The sequence below is a fragment of the Bison bison genome, unplaced genomic scaffold (genome assembly GCF_000754665.1).
Source record: "Bison bison bison isolate TAMUID 2011002044 unplaced genomic scaffold, Bison_UMD1.0 scf7180017864500, whole genome shotgun sequence".
Taxonomy (NCBI): domain Eukaryota; kingdom Metazoa; phylum Chordata; class Mammalia; order Artiodactyla; family Bovidae; genus Bison; species Bison bison.
Window position 1 is genome coordinate 6,901,313 of NW_011495059.1, and position 19,883 is coordinate 6,921,195.

At 38.2% G+C, this 19,883-nt stretch overlaps 1 protein-coding gene across 4 annotated transcripts in view; it reads left to right on the forward strand.

Moving 5' to 3' along the window:
• SAMHD1 (SAM domain and HD domain 1) overlaps window positions 1-19,883 on the forward strand; it is a 68,004-nt gene that overhangs the window by 7,680 nt on the left and 40,441 nt on the right. For all 4 annotated transcript variants that reach the window (XM_010829205.1, XM_010829204.1, XM_010829206.1 and 1 more), the window contains exons 3-6: window positions 4,339-4,390; window positions 10,575-10,735; window positions 15,432-15,547; window positions 17,574-17,644. In XM_010829205.1, coding sequence (XP_010827507.1) covers window positions 4,339-4,390; window positions 10,575-10,735; window positions 15,432-15,547; window positions 17,574-17,644 — 400 coding nt within the window. The remainder of the gene's footprint in view (window positions 1-4,338; window positions 4,391-10,574; window positions 10,736-15,431; window positions 15,548-17,573; window positions 17,645-19,883) is intronic.

Consider the following 19,883-nt stretch of genomic DNA (forward strand, 5'->3'; position numbering starts at 1 on the left):
GCATTACTTTGGTAGCATGTGAGATGAGTGCAATTGTGCGGTAGTTTGAGCATTCTTTGGCATTGCCTTTCTTAGGGATTGGAATGAAAACTGACCTTTTCCAGTCCTGTGGCCACTGCTGAGGTTTCCAGATTTGCTGGCATATTGAGTGCAGCACTTTCACAGCATCATCTTTTAGGATTTGAAATAGCTCAACTGGAATTCCATCACCTCCACTAGTCATACTTCAGGTGCTCAGTAACAATTTATGACTGGTCGTTACCATTTTGGACAGGGCAGATACAGAATATTTCCATTTTGACAAAGTTCTCCTGCTCAGAGCTACCTTTGAGGATCCCACTGGGATCAGCTGAAGTTGTTCACATTAGTACCAATGCAACTGATTAAGTATTTTCCCCTTGTTTCCTGTTTTACCTTTCCTAACCCTCCACTCCATTTCCCAGGATTCACATCCCAAAATAAATTACCTGTATGCAGGCTCTTGTCGTAGGCTCTCCTTTCTATGGGGAAATCAGTTTAGACAAGTACTCCTGTATTTCCTCATGATTAACTGATGATTGTAAAAGGTTTTTCTAAAAAAATATTAATAACAAACATTGTCACATAAATGTATACATCAGTTGTAAGAAACATTACATTTCAGAAATGATGAAATACAGAAATAAAATCTTCTTGTAGTCTATCCTGGCCCAAATCTTTGTTTAAAGTATTTATTTGGGGACTTCCATGGTGGTCCAGTGGTTAAGAATCTGCCTGCCACTGCAGGGGACACAGACTGGATCCCTGGTCTGGAAAGATGCCATGTGCCTTGGAACAACTAAACCCATGTGCCGTAACTATTGAGCCTGTGCTCTAGAGCTCAGGAGATGCAACAAGAGAAGCTATTGCAGTGAGAAGCCTTCGCACCACAACTATGAGTAGCCCCCACAACTAGAGAAAACATGCTCAGCAAACAGAGCAGCCAAAAAACAAAAGTATTTACTTTATCATAACTTTTGCCAAAACAAAGACATTTCCAGGTTTTGGGTGGCTTTTTAATATACTTTAATCAGTAATTTTTTTAATTAAAATTTTATTGAGGTATAATTGACATGTAATATTATAGTCATTTCAAATGTATAATGTAATGATTCAGTATTTGTATATATTGAAAAGTAAAAGAAAAGAAAAGTGATCACCATAGTAAGTCTAGTTACCCTCTGTCACCATACAAAGTTACAAAGAAATTTTTTTTCCTATGATGAGAAATTTTAAGATTTACTTTCTTTGGAATTCCCTGGCAATCCAGTGATCAGGACCCCTCACTCTCACTGTCGAGGGCACAGGTTCAGTCCCTGGTTGAAGAACTTAAGATTCTGAAAGCTGCGCAAGGAAAAAACCAACACCGAAAAAACAACAAAAGTTTACTCTCACCAGTCAACAAAAAATTAGAATTCCATATAAAGGAGAAATAGAGAATTTTATTTGAGCCAACCTGAAGATTATAACCCAGGCGACAGCCTTTTAGAAAACTCTGAGGAATGTTCTGTCTGTTAGAAGTCAAAGACAGTCATGTACATTTTTGAGATAACAGATGGTACATCAAAGTGACGCACTGAAATTTTACATACAGTTCACCAGAGATTCATACTCCAGATCTGCACATAGGAGTAATGTGTCACCATGACCTTTACAGGGTTAGGAAAGGAAAAATTCGTCTTCTAACGAGTTACATTGTTTACATCAGAAGGAAAAACAGCATTTTTTTTTTTACACTCAGGCCAGCATTCTCACCTTTGAAGAGGTGTGGTTAATATGTAATCCAGATACACACTGCACATTAGAGAGGGCCCAGCACAAGCAGGGAACAGGTTATACTTAAATTTTCTTGCCTTGCCTTAGAATATAAAATGTATTTTATCATTTGGCAACTTTGAAACATGTACTGCAATATTAATTGACTATAGTCATCATAATGTTCATTACACACCCATGACTTATTTTATAGCTGCAAGTTTGTACCTCTTGAACCCCCTTCACGCATTTTGGTCACCTCCTCATGATTTCTATATGAATACGGTAGCTTCTTTTTGTGGAGAAGGCAATGGCACCCCACTCCAGTACTTTTGCCTGGAAAATCCCATGGGCTGAGGAGCCTGGTAGGCTGTAGTCCATGGGGTTGTTAAGAGTCAGACAGGACTGAGTGACTTCACTTTGACTTTTCACTTTCATGCATTGGAGAAGGAAATAGCAACCCACTCCAGTGTTCTTGCCTGGAGAATCCCAGGGACGGGGGAGCCTGATGGGCTGCCGTCTATGGGGTTGCACAGTTGGACACGACTGAAGCGACTTAGCAGCTTAGCAGCAGCTTCTTTTTGAGTTCTAATTAAGTAATGAATACTGCATATCAGTTGAGGGAAAGACTAGGCAGTGAGGTTGGTTTAGGTTTGGTATTGTTTTATGCTGTGATTCTTGGTTATGCTGTGCTGTGCAACAGTGCTTAACCTTTGTCAGTTATCGCTCTGCCTTTAAGTACTTCTTGGGCCTGGCCTTTTTCTGTGCTTGTTACGTCAAACAGCTGAGGAGGGGAATAGTAAACACAAAGCATGCTGCTTTAATGGTTTATCAGCTATAATGATGCTTCTATACATTTTAGGAAAATTATTCTTAAATTCTGTAGTTACCCTGAGTTTCAGGGTACAACATAGAGGTCAATTATAGTTCTTCTGGTTCCAAGTCTATTTAAGTACTTTTAGCAAACAATTTGGAGAAGGCAATGGCATCCCACTCCAGTACTCCTGCCTGGAAAATCCCATGGACGGAGGAGCCTGGTAGGCTGCAGTCCATGGGGTCGCTGAGGGTCGGACACGACTGAGCAACTTCACTTTGACTTTTCACTTTCATGCATTGGAGAAGGAAATGGCAACCCACTCCAGTGTTCTTGCCTAGAGAATTCCAGGGACAGGGGAGCCTGGTGGGCTGCCGTCTATGGGGTCACACAGAGTCGGACACGACTGAAGTGACTTAGCAGCAGCAGCAGCAGCAACAAACGATTTACATTTCAGTCTGATTAGCTAGCGGATTGATGAAACCTAACCCCTTGCCTTCTGCTTCAGCCAGGTATCAGGCTGACATGCCTAGACCATTTAGTAAGTGTAAATGGAGACTAATTAATAAGTGTAAATGAAGCAGGAAAATTAACTACAGGATTTTGAGCTGTTAAATTCCTATTCTTTCTCAGAATTTTAGTATTATGAGTAATTACTGAAAGAGGAAGATAGGGAGGTATAAATGAAGCTAAAACCATAAATATTTGATTCATGCTTAAGTCATACCTGTACTCATAAGTCAAACTTGGACCTTTGAAACTCGTCACTATAGTGAATTTTAAAAGTCTATTCATGATCTTGTTTTTTTTTTTTTCATTCATGATCTTGTGACTGATCACCACCCCTGCCAAGAAGTTTTGTATTATTCTGCATTTCCTTTCATTGTATCCTAGATACTTCTTAATTGACATAAGCGACAATTATATCTCTTTGAAAGTTACTTTGATATGACAGAGACTCAGATTGTCAAAAAAATGTAGTTTTCCTAGATGTGACATCTTTGCCCATTTAGGTAGATGACTTTGTTTACATACTCACCACAGGGTTACACTAATAAACTTCTAGATTCTTATACTTGAAACACTGCTGATGGGACAGATATTCACTTGGACATCAATAGTAATTTCTATAACACCTGTAATCATAATTAAAATTCTGTAGTTCTTGAGGGCAGGGACTGAGTCTGTTGTAACCTCAGTGGTGAACACACTGTTTAATCCCTCTGCAGCCCTGTGAGGGAGATATTAATAGTATTATCTCTGTGCTATAGATGAGAATATCAATATACCAAAAAAGGTTAAGTGACTTTTTCAAGGTCATGTAGATTCCATGAGAAGATGTGAGCCAGTTCCGCCTGATGCCAAAATCATTTTTCATTATCACTGTACTCTACTTCAAAGAGACCTGGCTATCTTGAGATTTCACTTACGTAAATCAAGCAAATTTTAGGATCATTAGGGTAGATGTTGGCATTGGTTAGGTTTAAGTAAGTTTGAAGTGTATATTGAACATTCAGTGATGCAGATATGGGAAGTGTTGAAATCTGAATTTACCAAGAAAGGAGGATTAAGGGCAAAAGTCTCATGTCTCAAAAGAAAAGGAAGGAGAGGGTTTCTAGGGAGGAGTATGTTTGAATTATTAATTGTCCTTTTAATCTGACTTCTATTCTAACAATCTAAAGTTGATTATATATTCCAGGATTATTATTAAGCAAATAATGACAGATTTGCTTATCCTGTTATAATTTTAGTTCCTATGGGAAGAAAATGAAGCTGCTTAATTGTATCCAAGATACAATGAAGGTAAGAGAAATCTGAGTTTATTATTATTTTTTAACATAAAGTGATATAATTCAGTTATGTAGAGGTCATTTTTAAAAGAATGGAAAGAAAGCTCTTTTCAGTAATTGGATTGAGAGTAATGGGTTATTACTTTCCTAAACTTTCTGCATTTTCTAAAATAACCATAGAGTATATAAGTCAAGAAAAGCTAAAATATTTTAAGCACATAGAAAGTATACATAGGCTACTGCCGAGCTTGTCAGATCTTAACATTTTGTTTAATTTGCTTCAGATCTTTTATTTCTAGAACAAAATATTAGAAACAATAGAAGGCCTCCTTTGTATCCCTCTTGAATTCTGTTTCCATCCTTTTTTCTCCAAGAGTAAGCACCATCCTGAACTTGGTGTTTAATCATTTTCTTCAATGGTTTTTGGATTTTTTACTACATGTATATATCCATAAACAGTGTATAGTACAGTTTTACATGTTGTTTTTAAACACTGCTGCTGCTAAGTCACTTCAGTCATGTCTGACTCTGTGCGACCCCATAGACAGCAGCCCACCAGGCTCCCCATCCCTGGGATTTTCAGGCAAGAACACTGGAGTGGGTTGCCATTTCCTTCTCCAATGCATACAAGTGAAAGGTGAAAGTGAAGTAACTCAGTCATGTCCGACTCTTAGCGACATTATATACACAGAATTTCATTCACAGTAAGTAGCCTTCTAATGTTGTATTTTTGAGAGATATTCATACCAACACATATAGCCCTACCCTTAATCATAGAATAACAGTTTTTTCTTTTTTGCTATCTGGGTCTTTGTTGCTGTACATGGGCTTTCTCTAGTTACAGCTATTCTTTGCTGTGGTACACAGGCTTCTCATTGTCGTGGTTCCTGCTGTTGCAGACCATGGGCTCTGGAGCACTCGGGCTTTAGTAGTTGTGGCACGTGGGCTCAGTAGTTCCAGCTCCCAGACTCCAGAGCACAGGCTCAGTAGTTGTGGTGCACAGGCTTAGCTACAGTATGTGGGATCTTCCCAGACCAGGGATAGAACCGATGTCTCCTGCATTGGCAGGCAGATTCTTTACCACTGAGCCACCAGGGAAACCCTAGAATAACTTTTACATTAACATTACTTAATCAGTTTTGGTAAACATTTTTATCAAATGATGGGTCAAAGAGTAGGTATAGGCCTAAAAATTAGTTGTTTATTTTTCATCCCCCAGCCCCTTCCAGACATTTTAAAAGCCGTGTTTTTCAGACTTAGTGTCCCAAGAATCATTTTAAAAAGCAATCAACTGCCTAGCTCCCATCTCAGAAATTCTGATTATGGGAACTTACTTTAGATACCTAGGAATGTGCATTTTTCACAAGCTCTTCAGCATAGTTCTAATACCATAATTAAAGAAATTTTTTTTTTTTAAAGAAACATATTTCTTGATTGGTTAGTGATAAGAAATGTACAACATTGCTTACCCTTTGACATCTATAGGGTAAGGAAACTTAGTTTCAGATCTGGAAGAGGGGACAGGGTTGTCATTCTCCTTTTACCAAGTCACCATTTGTATTTTTCGTCAGAGGTATTATATGCACTGAGTTATCTTAGATCCTATGACCATTTTACTTCTACAAATTAGTCTGCTTATTTTCCATTGAAAATCACATTTGAAAATTTGCTTCAATTCCACAATAACATCCTTTTAGAGATGAAGTAGTGATTCTTAGAGTAAATTTATTTAATTCCAGCCCTTTTTTGAAAAAGTTACCTATTATTAAAATACTTCATTTTCATAAAGAAGTAAATAGAAGGATCACTTCCAAAGATGATATCTAAATATTTCGTCCTGCAGTTGGAAGACAGTTACTGTCCTCCATTCTCTTGTGTCCCTCCTCAATAGCTGCAGCTTGGGTGGTCTCTTCAGGCAGGGCAGAGATAAGATGAGTTTTCTTCATTAGTTGAGATCATCTCAGATAATCTGAGGTCACTTTTTCACAATTTGCTGCAAAAAATCTTTTCAAAGTAATTTTCAAGTCAGTAGTTTCATTTATTCCCTTTTATTTATTTTTCTATTTTTCATGGAAAGCAAAATTGTTTAACCTCATGTATGAACTATAGTCACTGAAAATAGTTCTTAAAGCTACTAAGTGCTTGAGTCAGTGAGTCACTGTCTAGTAATGAAATTGATACCTTTTTGACCTTGGTTCCATCAGCAGTACAGTTGAACAAAAAATTGATTTCTACCCTAATTTGACATCTACCTTTATTTCTTTTTAAATAAAAACAGCTTTAGTGAGATAGAACTCACATACCTTACAATTCACTGTTTATTTTTTCATTTTTATTTTTTATCGAGATGTAGTTGATTTACAATGTTGTGCTAATCTCTGCTATACAGCAAAGTGACTCAGTTATACACATATATGCATTCTTTTATTCATTCGTTTTAAATATATGAGTCATTGTTTCTTAGAAATTTCATAGTCATCACCACAATCTATTCAAATTATGAGTTCTTTATATATTCAGGATATAAGACCCTGATATTTGATACACTGTGCAACTATTTTCTCTCATCTTCTGGATTATCTTTTTATTTTTATTTATTTAGGGCATGTTGAGGAGCTTGTAGGATCATAGTTCTCCAACCAGGGGTTGAACCTGGGCCCCCAGCAATGGAAGTTTGGACTCCTAACCACTGGATTACCAAGGGATTCCCTATCTTTTTACTTTCTTAATAGTGTTCTTTGGAGCATGAAAGTTTTAAATTTGGATGTAGTTCACTGTATCTATTTTTGCTTTTGTTTCTTACACTTTTGCTATCATATCTAAGAAACCATTGCCTAGCCCAGGATTATAACCTCTATTCTTGAGTCGGTTTTCCATGCTAAATTTAGTTCAGTTTGCCTCTGAAGCCAGAAATTATATAATAGTGAAGATGAAGTACAGTATTTGACATAGCAGGCACTAACTCCCGGACCCAGCATTACTCACTGGTGGGTGGGCACCAGTCCCAGGATCTCCTGGACCCCGATCCTCCCACACACCAGAGGGCAGACACAGGCCCCAAGACCACTGCAGCCCCACAGCCTACCCTGTCAGGACCCAACCAACACATTAGCAGCCCAGCAGCAGTCCTGGGCTGGCCCTGCCTTACAGCAGGCTAGCTCCAGCTTTGGGACACCTTGGGTGCCACAGCCAGTGGTCCTGGGATTCAGGCCCACCCATCAGCAGGCTGACATCAGCTTCAGGACACCAAGGACCCTGTATCCAGAGACCTTGGGACCAGCTACACCCACCAGTGAGCTAGCACTAGCCTGGAATGCCCCCTGAGCCTGGCCCTGCCCACCAGCAGGCTGACAACAGCCCTGGGACCCCCCAGGCCCTGGACTCACTCATTAGCAAGCCAACACAAGCTCTGAGGCACTTTGGACTCCTCAGCCAGCCACTATGGAATTCATCCCCACTCACCAGCAGGCCAGCACCAAACCCAGGAACCCCGCCTCACAGCCTGTCATCTCAGAGCCTGGCTCTGCCCACCAGTGAGCCAGCACTAGCCCCAGGATGCTCTGGGGTTCTGCAGCCAGCTACCTTGTGATCTGGCCCTGCCAACCAGTGGCTGGGAGTCTCCACACAAGGCAGGCCCTGGCAACCAACCTAATTGGGGAGCAGGCCACACCTACCACACTACCCACGATACTCAGCCCACCACAGTAGAAGGACCCACACTGGGGGCACCCCTGAAGCATATAGCTCTGATGACCAGAGGAGTGTGAGATGCTGGGACACACAGGACATCTCCCACAAAAGGCCACTTCTCCAAAGTCAGGAAACATAACCAACCTATCAGATACATAGAAATAAAATCCACAAGTTAGACCAAATGAGACAACAGAGGACTATATTCCAAACTAAGAAACAGAACCACAAAAGAACTAAGTGAAGTAGAGACAGATAATCTACCTGATAAAGAGTTCAAGGTAATGGTAAAGATGATCAAAAACTTGGGAAAAGAATGGATTTACAGAGCAAAATGTTAGAAATTTTTTAACAAATAGAAAAATAGGGAAGAATCAAGCAGAGATGAAGAATACTGTAACTGACATAAAAAATACACTAGGAGGAATCAATAGTTGACGAAGTCATACAGAGGAGATCAACCAGCTAGAAGACAAGAGTGAAAGCGAAACAGAAAAAGAAAGGAAAACAAAAATGAGAACAGTTTAAAAGACCTCTGAGAGAACCTCAGGCATTCACATTCTAGGGGTCCCAGAAGGAGAAAAGAGAGAGAAAGGAGTAGAGAACATATTTGAAGACATAATAGCTGAAAACTTGCCCAACCTGGAAGAGGAAATAGACGTCCAAGTCCAGGAAACAAGGAGAGCCCCAAACAGGCCCAACCCAAAGAGGAACACATCAAGACATATTATAATTAAAATGGCAAAAATTAAAAATAAAGAGAGAATATTAAAAGCAGTCAGAGGCTAGCAGCAAGTTTATATAATGAATCTCCCATAGACTATTAGCTGACTTTTCAACAGAAAATCTGCAGACCAGAAGGGAGTGGTAGAGTAAAGTGATGAAGGGAAGAAGTTAAAACCAAGAACCTACCTGGCAAGTTCTCAGTAAAATTAGATAGATCAAGTTTTACAGATAAACAAAAGCTAAAAAAAGTTCATTACCACCAAACCAGCTTTACAAGAAATGCTAAATAAAGGCACTTATGAAAGGAAAAGCCCATTGATAAAGCCAAATATACAGTGAAGGTATTCAAACAGCCACATATAAAACCAGTTAAAAGACAAAAACCAGAATCATCTCTATCTGTAGTAAGTAGTGAAGGGATACGCAAAACAAAAAGATGTAAAATATAATACCAGAAACAGTATTCAAGGGGGTCTTCCCTGGTGGTCCAGTGGATAAGAATCTTCCTTATAGTGCAGGAAACTTGGGTTTGATCCCTGGTCAGGGAATTACAGATCCCACATGTCACAGAGCAGGTAGGCCTGCATGCCATAACTACATGAGCCCTTGCACCACAGCTCGAGAGTCTGTGCACTGCAATGGAAGATTCCACATGATGCAGTATAGATCTTGTGTGCCTCGACTAAGACCCAAGGCAATCAAATAAATAAATAATTTAAAAAAATAGTACTAATGGGAAAAGGGGAATAAATAGAAGTTTGTTAAAATTCATTTGAAATGAAGAGATCAGCAACTTAAAATAATCATGTGTGTGTGGGGGTATATATGAGTTTGAGCAAGTTCCAGAAGATGGTGAAGGACAGGGAAGCCTGGCATGCTGTAGTCCATGGGGTGGCAAAGAGTCAGACATGACAGAGTGACCAAACAACCAACATATATATATATATATATATATATGTATGTATGTATGTATGTATGTATAAACACATGTATGTATATATATACACACATATATAAATATATATATTGCTATATATAAACCTTCCAGTAAGCACAAACTATAATAGATATACACACACAAAAAGAGAAAGGAATCCAAACATAACATTAAAGATAATCATCAAATCACAAGGGAAGAGGACAAAAGAAGAAAGGATCAAAAGCTACAAAAACAATCCCTAAACAATGAACAAAATGGCAATAAGTACATACCTATGAATAATTATTTTACATATAAATGGACTAAATGCTCCAATCAAAAGACATGAAGTGGATGAATGAGTACAAGAACAAGACCCACATATAGACTGCCAGAAGACTCACTTCAGACCTAAAGAAACACTGACTGAAAGTGAAGGAATGAAAAAGTGTTTCATGCAAATGGAAATCAAAAGAAAGCCAGGGTAACAAAGCCGAGTAGTAAGTTAGTCCTGTATTCAAGTTAAACACATTCATTTAACACACTCATTCAGATCGTATAAGCCATTAGACTCTACTAAAGGCGGATGAAATCATATACATAACAGAAAGGTTGAAATCTTTACCCTTCTGTTATTAGAATCCATTAAGAAATAAAGTGTACCCAGGTCCAATACACTTGATCTGTCTGGTAGTGATTCCTAAATAAAGTTAAGATTTTCATACCTTGTCATTTCCCGTAGTAGTATTCTTACTTGAAAGCAAATAGCTTTAACTTCACACTGTAGATCGGAATGAGTGGACAAAAATTTTAGATGGGGTAATGATTTCTTGCTCACATTAACTTAAACATAATTTTCTAGGTGATCAATGATCCTATCCATGGCCACATTGAATTTCACCCTCTCCTCATGCGAATCATCGACACACCACAATTTCAGCGCCTGCGATACATCAAGCAGTTGGGAGGCGGTTACTATGTTTTTCCAGGAGCTTCACACAATCGATTTGAGCACAGTCTAGGGTAAGAAGCCTCCCTGTTGACTCAGATGGTAAAGCGTCTGCCTGTAATGTGGGAGACCTGGGTTCCATCCCCGGGTTAGGAAGATCCCCTGGAGAAGGAAGTGGCAACCCACTCTAGTATTCTTGCCTGGAAAATTCCATGGATGGAGGAGCCTGGTAGGTTACAGTTCGTGGGGTTGCAAAGAGTCAGACATAAGTGAGCGACTTCACTTTCACTTTAGGGTAAGAAGAATACAATGAGTTAAAAGTTATGTGATTAATTTAAATTTTTTTAAAATTATGTGAACGTAGTTTCTCCCTCTCTTTCTGAATACCTTGTTGTATAAATGTAATGCCTTTTTCATCTTAACTAAGCACTTACCACACACCATAGCTGTAGCTTTCACAGTTTGAGGTATATCATTGAAACTAGCACAAATTTCTTTTTCCTTCTTCACAATTTCACAGGAGATCTATTCTTATGATAGATCTTAGCAACCTCAGCATAACAATCTTTTTTTATCTTTATTGAGTTGAGAATTTTGACCTTTTTGCTCACTTACAATGGACATGAGTTTGAGTAAACTCCGGGAGTTGGTGATGGACAGGGAAGCCTGGCGTGCTGCAGTCCATGGGGTCACAAAGAGTTGGACACGACTGAGCAACTGAACTGAACTACTCACTCACAGGAAGCACTTCTAGGCTTCTCTTTGGCACATCTGAATTGCCAGATTTACTACTCTTGTACTTTGGGGCAAAATAAGGGTTACTTGAACATAAGCACTATGAAATGTTGATAATCAGCCTGATAATTGTGCTGGCTGCTAAGTGGCTAATGTATGGGATGCGCTGGACAAAAGAGTCATTCATGACCTGGTCATGATGAAACAGAAAAGTATGAGATTTCATCATGCTACTCAGAATGGACTGATTTAAAATTGATTTATGAATTGTGTATTTCTGGAACTTTCCATCTAATATTTTCAGACTATAGGTGACTACTGGTAACTGAAATGAGAAAAATGAAACCAATGATAAGGGAAAACTGCTCTGTTACTTTGGTCTTGTTTATTTGTTTAGAAGCATTTTTAATTAGCCAGAACACAAACATCTACTCAAATCTTTATTCATCAATAAATACTTACTGAAAAATTGTCCAGTTCAGTCACTCAGTCATGTCCCGACTCATTGCGACCCCACAGACTGCAGCACACCAGGCTTCCCTGTCCATCACCAACTCCCGAAGCCTACTCAAACTCACATCCATCGAGTCGGTGATGCCATCCAACTATCTCATTCTGTGTTGTCCCCTTCTCCTGCCTTCAATCTTTGCCAGCATCAGGGTCTTTTCTAGTGAGTCAGTTGTTCACATCAGGTGGCCAAAGTATTTTTAGAAAAATTGTTAGACCATACCAAACTGATAAGGTAGCAACTGTTTCTATTCTTGTGGAGTTCAGAGTTTAGGGGACAAGAAAGATATTTATTCATTCAGGAAGTACTTTCAGGTGGAAATGCTAAAAGTGTATTTAACATTTGTTGGGCACCATATCTTCAATCTATGTTGTAAACATTACGATGCCAGAAGTTTGCTTTTTAAAAAAATGGGATAAAATAAACAATATAAAATTTACCTTCCTAACTATTTTTAAGTTTACAGTTCAATAATGTTAAATATGTCCACATTATTGGGCAACCAATCTCCAAAACATTTTCATCTTGCAAAATTGAAACTCTGTATCCATTGAATAGCAAGTTCCCATTTCTCTTCTCCCCAGTCCCTCAGTAACCATTATTCTACTTTCTGTTCCGGTGAATTTGACCATGTTATGTACCTCATTACAGTTTCCCAGGTGGCACAGTGGTAAAGAATCCACTTGCCAATGCAGGAGATGCAAGAAACTTGGTTTAGATCCTTGAGTTGGGAAGATTCCCTGAAATACGAAATGGCAACCCACTGCAGTACTTTTTGCCTGGAGAATATCATGGACAGAGGAGCCTGGCGGGCTACAGTCATATCAGTGATTTCATAGAATATTTGTCATTCTGTAATTGGCTTATTTCACTTAGCATAATTTCCCCAAGTCACTCATGATGGAGCGTGTGTCAGAATATCCTTACTTTGCTCAGTTAAAAACTGCTGATAGGTTACCCTAAGTGACAGACACTGGGAAATTTGTATTATGTATGTATAGAATTTGTACTTACAAGTACTTGTTTAATTGGGAATTAACTCTTATCCTAAAGTTGGCCAAAATGGGGTTCTTTTGATATTCCAAAATTAATTTTTTTCATGTGCAGCTAGAAAAAGCCAACTTGATAAAACATCTTTTCAAAATTCTGAACTTAAAGAAACAGAAGTCTTTCTGGGAGTATTTGCGTTTCTTTTCCTGTAATCTTAAAGATATAAAAGTTCTACCTGATCTTCTTAGGCATCCCCCCACCCCTACTGTGTTCTGAGATCTTGGTTTCTGCTACCCGAAAGTTACTCACATGGTATACATTTGGCAAGCAGTCAGATAGACTGGGAAGTCTGTTTGTCTGGCTGTGGCAACTCTCAGGAAAATTTGTTATAAAGGGTCTTTTTCATCTTAACCTTCATTACATCCTCCTATACACCAAAGGACTTTACTCTCTTAGGCTGTTTTGGGAAATAAATTTCTAAATCTTATGAAGGTTGCGTCCTTTGCACTCTCTTGTGGGGATGCCTCTTGCATTTTATTGGTTTGAGTCACTGTTAAGATACTACTTGTCAGTGACCAGACAATGGATCCTTAAAAGTGGAGAAACTTGGTAAATTGGTAAATTTTTTAGAGAGCTTTCATTATAAAGAGCTGTTTTATTGTTACCTATGAAAAAAATTAGAAGACGGATAGTATATAAGACAGCTATGCCATCAGTTTAGAACAGACAAAAATAAACAAATTTGGGAAGGCTTATTTTGTAGTGTCCATTTAGGGTTCCCTGACAGATGCCAATAAAAACATTAGGTTAATTAATGTTAATTAGATTGATTAATAGAGAAAAAAGCTGAGAGGAGAGTGACGAGACTTCTTCCCAAGAAGGTGAAAATTTTAAAGGGATTTGTCCCAACAGGATAAAAATCTTTAGATTTTATTAAGAAATTAGATATTTAAAATGGATGTTAATAGGATTAAAAGAAAGGTTTTGATACAACACTATGTAAGGTTGGATGGGCCATGGGAACCTTCTGTTGGTGCCCGATATAAAGGGCCCCAAACAAATCCATTCTTTTTACCTCAGTTTAGTTTATATATGTCGAGAGTCAGACACGATTGAGCAACTTCACTTTCACTTTTCACTTTCATGCATTGGAGAAGGAAATGGCAGCCCACTCCAGTGTTCTTGTCTGGAGAATCCCAGGGACGGGGGAGCCTGGTGGGCTGCCGCCTATGGGGTCGCACAGAGTCGGACACAAATGAAGTGACTTAGCAGCTGCAGCAGCAGCAGCAGTATATATAGTAAATATACTTAAATATATGTTTAAAATATTTATGTATATATTTAGAAGGCTGGAAGAAAATTACACTGAGATACCTGATGAATAATTGTTGGGACAAAGTTAAGCCAGTTAATCAAGTTAAAGGTATTTTTTTAAAAAGACCTGAGTCCCTTAGTTATCCTCCTCCCTGGAGACCCCAGAGCCTTTATATAAAAATAGATAAAATGACCAGAGGATAAAAAGGAAAGTTTCTAGAACCCCTTGTAAGACCATAGATTGTTGATGGTGTACTGCTGCTGCTGCTGCTACGTCACTTTAGTTGTGTCCGACTCTGCGACCCCATAGACGGCAGCCCACCAGGCTTCCCGTCCCTGGGATTCTCCAGGCAAGAACACTGGAGTGGGTTGCCATTTCCTTCTCCAGTGCATGAAAGTGAAAAGTGAAAGTGAAGTCGCTCAGTTGTGTCCGACTCTTAGCGACCCCATGGACTGCAGCCCACCAGGCTCCTCCGTCCATGGGATTTTCTAGGCAAAAGTACTGGAGTGGGGTCCCATTGCCTTCTCCGTGATGGAGGCTAAAGTTAATGGTGTAAGAGTTGATAGGATTGAGATGACAGTTTATAAAAATAGATGTATTTAAGTGGGTTTAATATAATATGTTTATATCTCTTTTTCCTAACTATATTGTGTATAGACATTATGTCTTCCTGGGGAATGCTTCTCCTGCCTGGTATTATAAGACAGGATATATAAATCCGCCCCTCAGAAAATATTAAATATATAAAAAATTCCAAAACAATTCAATAGGATTACCTGAACTTACACAATATAATGTAAAAATAAGGCCTAATATTCATAAGCTAATAATAATCAAAGTAAAGAAAAGGTAGCTGGGGAAATCAGTCTTTTAATATTATTCAGGCAGCAGACCAATTCTTTGGGGAGTTAAAATCAATTCTCTCTGTCTTGCAAATCTCTACAAATCAGAAATATAAAACAGCCTACAAGGACCAGAAATGTAATACAGGCTGTTACAGAAATGTAATACAGCCTACAAGCTCAGACACGTAGACTCTGAAACAAAAAGAGAAAAAGAGGGCTTTTTACACTCAAACTGCTGAGAAGGGTCCATAACCCATAGTCTGATTCACAGCCTCCTTAGGGATTTATCATGGACAAATATACATCTTAACAGTTGCTCATCTTTCAAACAGAAAAATAAATTTTTCATTTTTGTTTTGTTCCTTCCTGCTCTGCAGCGTGGGGTATCTAGCAGGACGTCTAGTTCGTGAACTGAGTGAAAAACAACCAGAGCTGCAGATAAGTGAACGAGATATTCTCTGTGTTCAGATCGCTGGTCTTTGTCATGATCTTGGTAAGCAGTTCAAAGAACCAGAGTTCTAGTGTAAAATCACCTGTCACCTCTCTTTGAAATACAACTAAGAGCAATATGAAAGTTGTGTTCTAATTCTTTGAAGAGTTAACATTAATGTAAATTTGCCATTGCTTCTTCCTAGAATGGTTCATAAGCCCAAAGCATTGCTTTCTTTTTTTTTTAAGTCTTTCAATGAGTTTCCCACGTTGCACCCTTCATTGCAGGTTATATGAAAGGACGTTCTAATAGTGGTTTTTCCTTACTACTGTGTGTTGGAATGTTGTAAATTTGATTTTTCCTTTATCTTTGCTGAATAAAATTGCTATTTCCCTTCAGTTACTTTGTGAAATCTATTCTCACACCTAGAATATATAATCTGCTCTAGCAGATTAACAAGAAATTTAGAGAACTCCTTGTGACCTATACTCACAACCTCAGTCTTGGGCCACTTAAATCCAAGTAAAAGAATATCATCTTTCTCCAGAGACAAAGAGAAAAAAGAATGTTCTCTTTTATCATGAGGAGTTTTTTCCTCTCTTCTTGTAATTTTTTCCTATTTACTGGAGTAATTTATGGATATCCCAGGCAGCCAAGTAGTAAAGAATCTGCCTGCTAAAAAAAAAAAAAAGAATCTGCCTGCTAATGCAGGAGACTCAAGAGACATGGGCTCAATCCCTGGGTCAGGAAGATCCCCTGGAGTAGGAAATGGCAACCCGCTCCAGTTTTCTTGCCTGGAAAATTCCATGGACAAGTGAGCCTGGCTACAGGCCATGGGGTCACAAAGAGTCAGACACTGAGCGTGCGCGCGCACACACACACACACACAAACACACACACATTGAAGGATCCTAAGAGTTTGCATGTGCCCTCGGTGCAGACAAAGGGAGGTTTTTGTGTTTCAGTAGTCAGATAATTAAAGGCATAGGGCTGTCTTTTCAGCACGTTCCCTTGGAGATTTTAGTAGGACCAGTATCAGCCTTCGATCATTAATTTAAGATTCTTGGTATTTTGAGAGGGAGCTTTTGGGAATCTTATACCAATCCCCAGGAGTCTAAACTTTGCAGTAACAAGCCTTTATTTATGTACTGAAACATGCAGAAAAGGCCTGGGGCTGGTCCAAGTGAGCTCCCTCTCCCATCTAGCAAGGAAATGTGGGGGGGGATTTGTTCCCAGGACCCCCTCCGGATACAAAAAAAAAAAACCAAAGCCCAATGCTTATATAAAATTTGTATATAACCCATACACATCCTCTCCTGTGTATAGAGAATTAAATCAATTATTCTATAATTAAATCAATTCTAGATTACTGATAATACCAATATGTAAATAACTGCCAGCAAGCTTGGCAAATTCAAGTTTTGCTTTTTGGAACTTCCTGAATTTTTTTTTCCCCCCAAATATTTTCTGTCCAAGGTTGATTGAATCTGTGAATGCAGAGGGCCAAGTTTAACTCCTTCAGAAATTCTGATGATTCCAGATTTGTGCCTCAGCAAAGTTTCATGTTGATAGATGTTGTAGAATGTTAAGGTCACTTATGAATAAGATGAAGTAGTGATCTCCACTTTTGATTGCCCATATCATCAATAAAAACAAAGATAAGCCCTGATATGTGTCTAAAAGTACATACATTATAAAATTTACATAAAAAGGGATGTTTTTAAAGGTTCAGAGTACTAAAGTTCTAATGATTTCCTGACCCTAGTAGATTGTCTTAAAACTGCTTTTCTAACACTACCAATATGTAATCTAAAGAAGCCAAAAGTTTTTGTCATTAACATTCCTTTATTTACACAAAACTGTCCTTTCATTATGTAAACTCCAGTGACTCAGAGACCCCTCAGTGGAGAATTTACATTCTTGTATTGTTCTGCTTCTTGTTCTCTTGTTTTAGAAAATAGGAAGGAACAATTTGTTCCTTTTTTGTGATTATAAATTATTAATTTCCATTGATATTCACATTTAACTAAAAAAATTTCCTTTCCACCAATTTACAGTGTTCTGTTCTAAGGCAGCTTTTGTTTTTAAGGTCATGGGCCATTTTCTCATATGTTTGATGGAAGATTTATTCCACTTGCTCGACCAGAGATAAAATGGACGGTATGTATCCATATATTCAATATTTAGTAAAATAAAGACTAAGCAGTGACTACTGTGTTATAGTATAATTCCTGTTACAGTTTTTCAGGGTGTTGTTTTCATTTGATCCTCACAGCAGTCTCTAAGGAGGAAATCATTATCTCCATTTTTGTAAGTGTAAAGGAACTCGAAACCCAGAGGTGTACTGATGCACCAAAAATCACAAAGCCTGTGAAATGATAGAGCCAGCACTAGAAAACCAGCAGCTAATTTAATGCTCTTTCTACTCTGTCATACTAGTATAAAATAAAAAATCAAAGGCTGACTCTGGCTTTGATTCATTTTGTGTGACCATAAAGTAAGTTCTATACTAAGTTCTTTGTATAATTACAGATTTGCAGGTAGCTAACCCATTTTTCTGGAATCAGTTTTTGAGAAGTAAAGGTAGGTCATCTTCCATTTTTTGGCTGCACTATATTTGAAGCAGAAGATGATATCACTACATCCTGAACACTTCATTACATGTCAACCACTATTTATTCTCTCATTTTTAGAAAGGTATAATTCATCTTAAATATGTTGTCCAGATCATCATTGTATAGTTCAGTGAGTATTGACAAGTGTATTCATCCATGCAGCCACTACTCAAGTTGAGATGTGCAATATTTTCATCTTCCTGGAGAATTCCTGTGTGACTCTTTCTAGTCAGTTCCTACCCTCCCCATCATCATCACCTTCTAACTTTTATAAACAGATTCATTTTGCCTGTTTCTAGACTTGATAAAAGTAGAATCCTGTAATAGGTACTGTTTTGTCCTGTTTGTATTCATATTGTTTGTCCCTGAGGTAATAGCCCATTGTATGAATAAGTCACTATTTGTTTATCTTTTCTCCTTTTGTAGAATTTGGGTTGTTTTCAGTTTGGGGCTATTACAAATATAAGGATGTTGTACATGTTACTATACACAATTTTTGTGGAAAATATTTTCATTTGTCTTAGTTTCATTTCTCCTTACCTAGTAGTAGAATTGCTGGGTCATCAAGTAGATGCATATTTAACTTTATAAGAAATTACCAGACCTTCCCCATTTTACACTCTGCCAGCAATATGAGAGTACCTGTTCTTCCATGGCCTTACCAACATTTAGATTTTTGGTTATTCTTTCTATTGAGTGTGAAATAGTCTTTTGTGGGATTTTCCCTTTTTTATTTGGCATTCTCTTTGTGTGTTAACTTCCCATTTCCTGTACTTTGTCACTGATAAATCATCTTTTGTAAAGAGATTTTCCATTTACCCATTAGAAAAAATTGAATATTTACCTTTTAGTTATCAATTTGAATAAATATATATATATATATATAGTCAGATACATGTATTATGGATATTTTTTCTCTGACTTACCAATTACCAATTTATTTCTTTAAGATTTTTTTTTAATGTGGACCACTTTTAAAGTCTTTATTGAATTTTTTATAATATTGCTTCCATTTCATGGATTTTTTGTTTGTTTGTTTTCTGTTTTTTGGCCACAAGACCTGTGGGATTTTAGCTCTCTGATGAGGGATTGAGCTCACACACCTTGCACTGGAAGGCAGTCTTAACCACTGTACTGCCAGGAAAGTCTTAGTTCATTTCTTGAACAAAGGTGGCTTTTCAGAAAGAAAATTTAAAATTTTGATGAAGTATTCTGCTTCTTTCACCTAGTAAAAAGAATAGATTCTTTCCAGTTCTCCTGCCCTAGGGCCTCCCTCAGGCTAAAAGCCATAAAAGAACTGGAATGTTGCCCACAACAAAGAAGAACTAGAACGTTTCTCTTCCAAGTGTTTAGTTCTCTCTAACATCTGCCTGCTTTTGGTGGTAATCCAATACCTTCAGGAAGTTCAGTTCGGTTCCATTTAGTCGCTCAGTCTTGTTGCACTCTTTGCAACCCCATGGACTGCGCCAGGCCTCCCTGTCCATCACCAACTCCCGGAGTTTACTCAAACTCATGTCCGTTGAGTCGGTGATGCCATCCAACCATCTCATCCTCTGTCATTCCCTCTTCTCCGGCCTTCAAACTTTCCCAGCATCAGGGTCTTTTCAAATGAGTCAGCTCTTCACATCAGGTGGCCAAAGTATTGGAGTTTTAGCTTCAGCATCAGTCCTTCCAATGAATATTCAGGACTGATCTCCTTTAGGATGGACTGGTTGGATTTCCTTTCAGTCCAAGGGACTCTAAAGAGTCTTCTCCAACACCACAGTTCAAAAGCATCAGTTCTT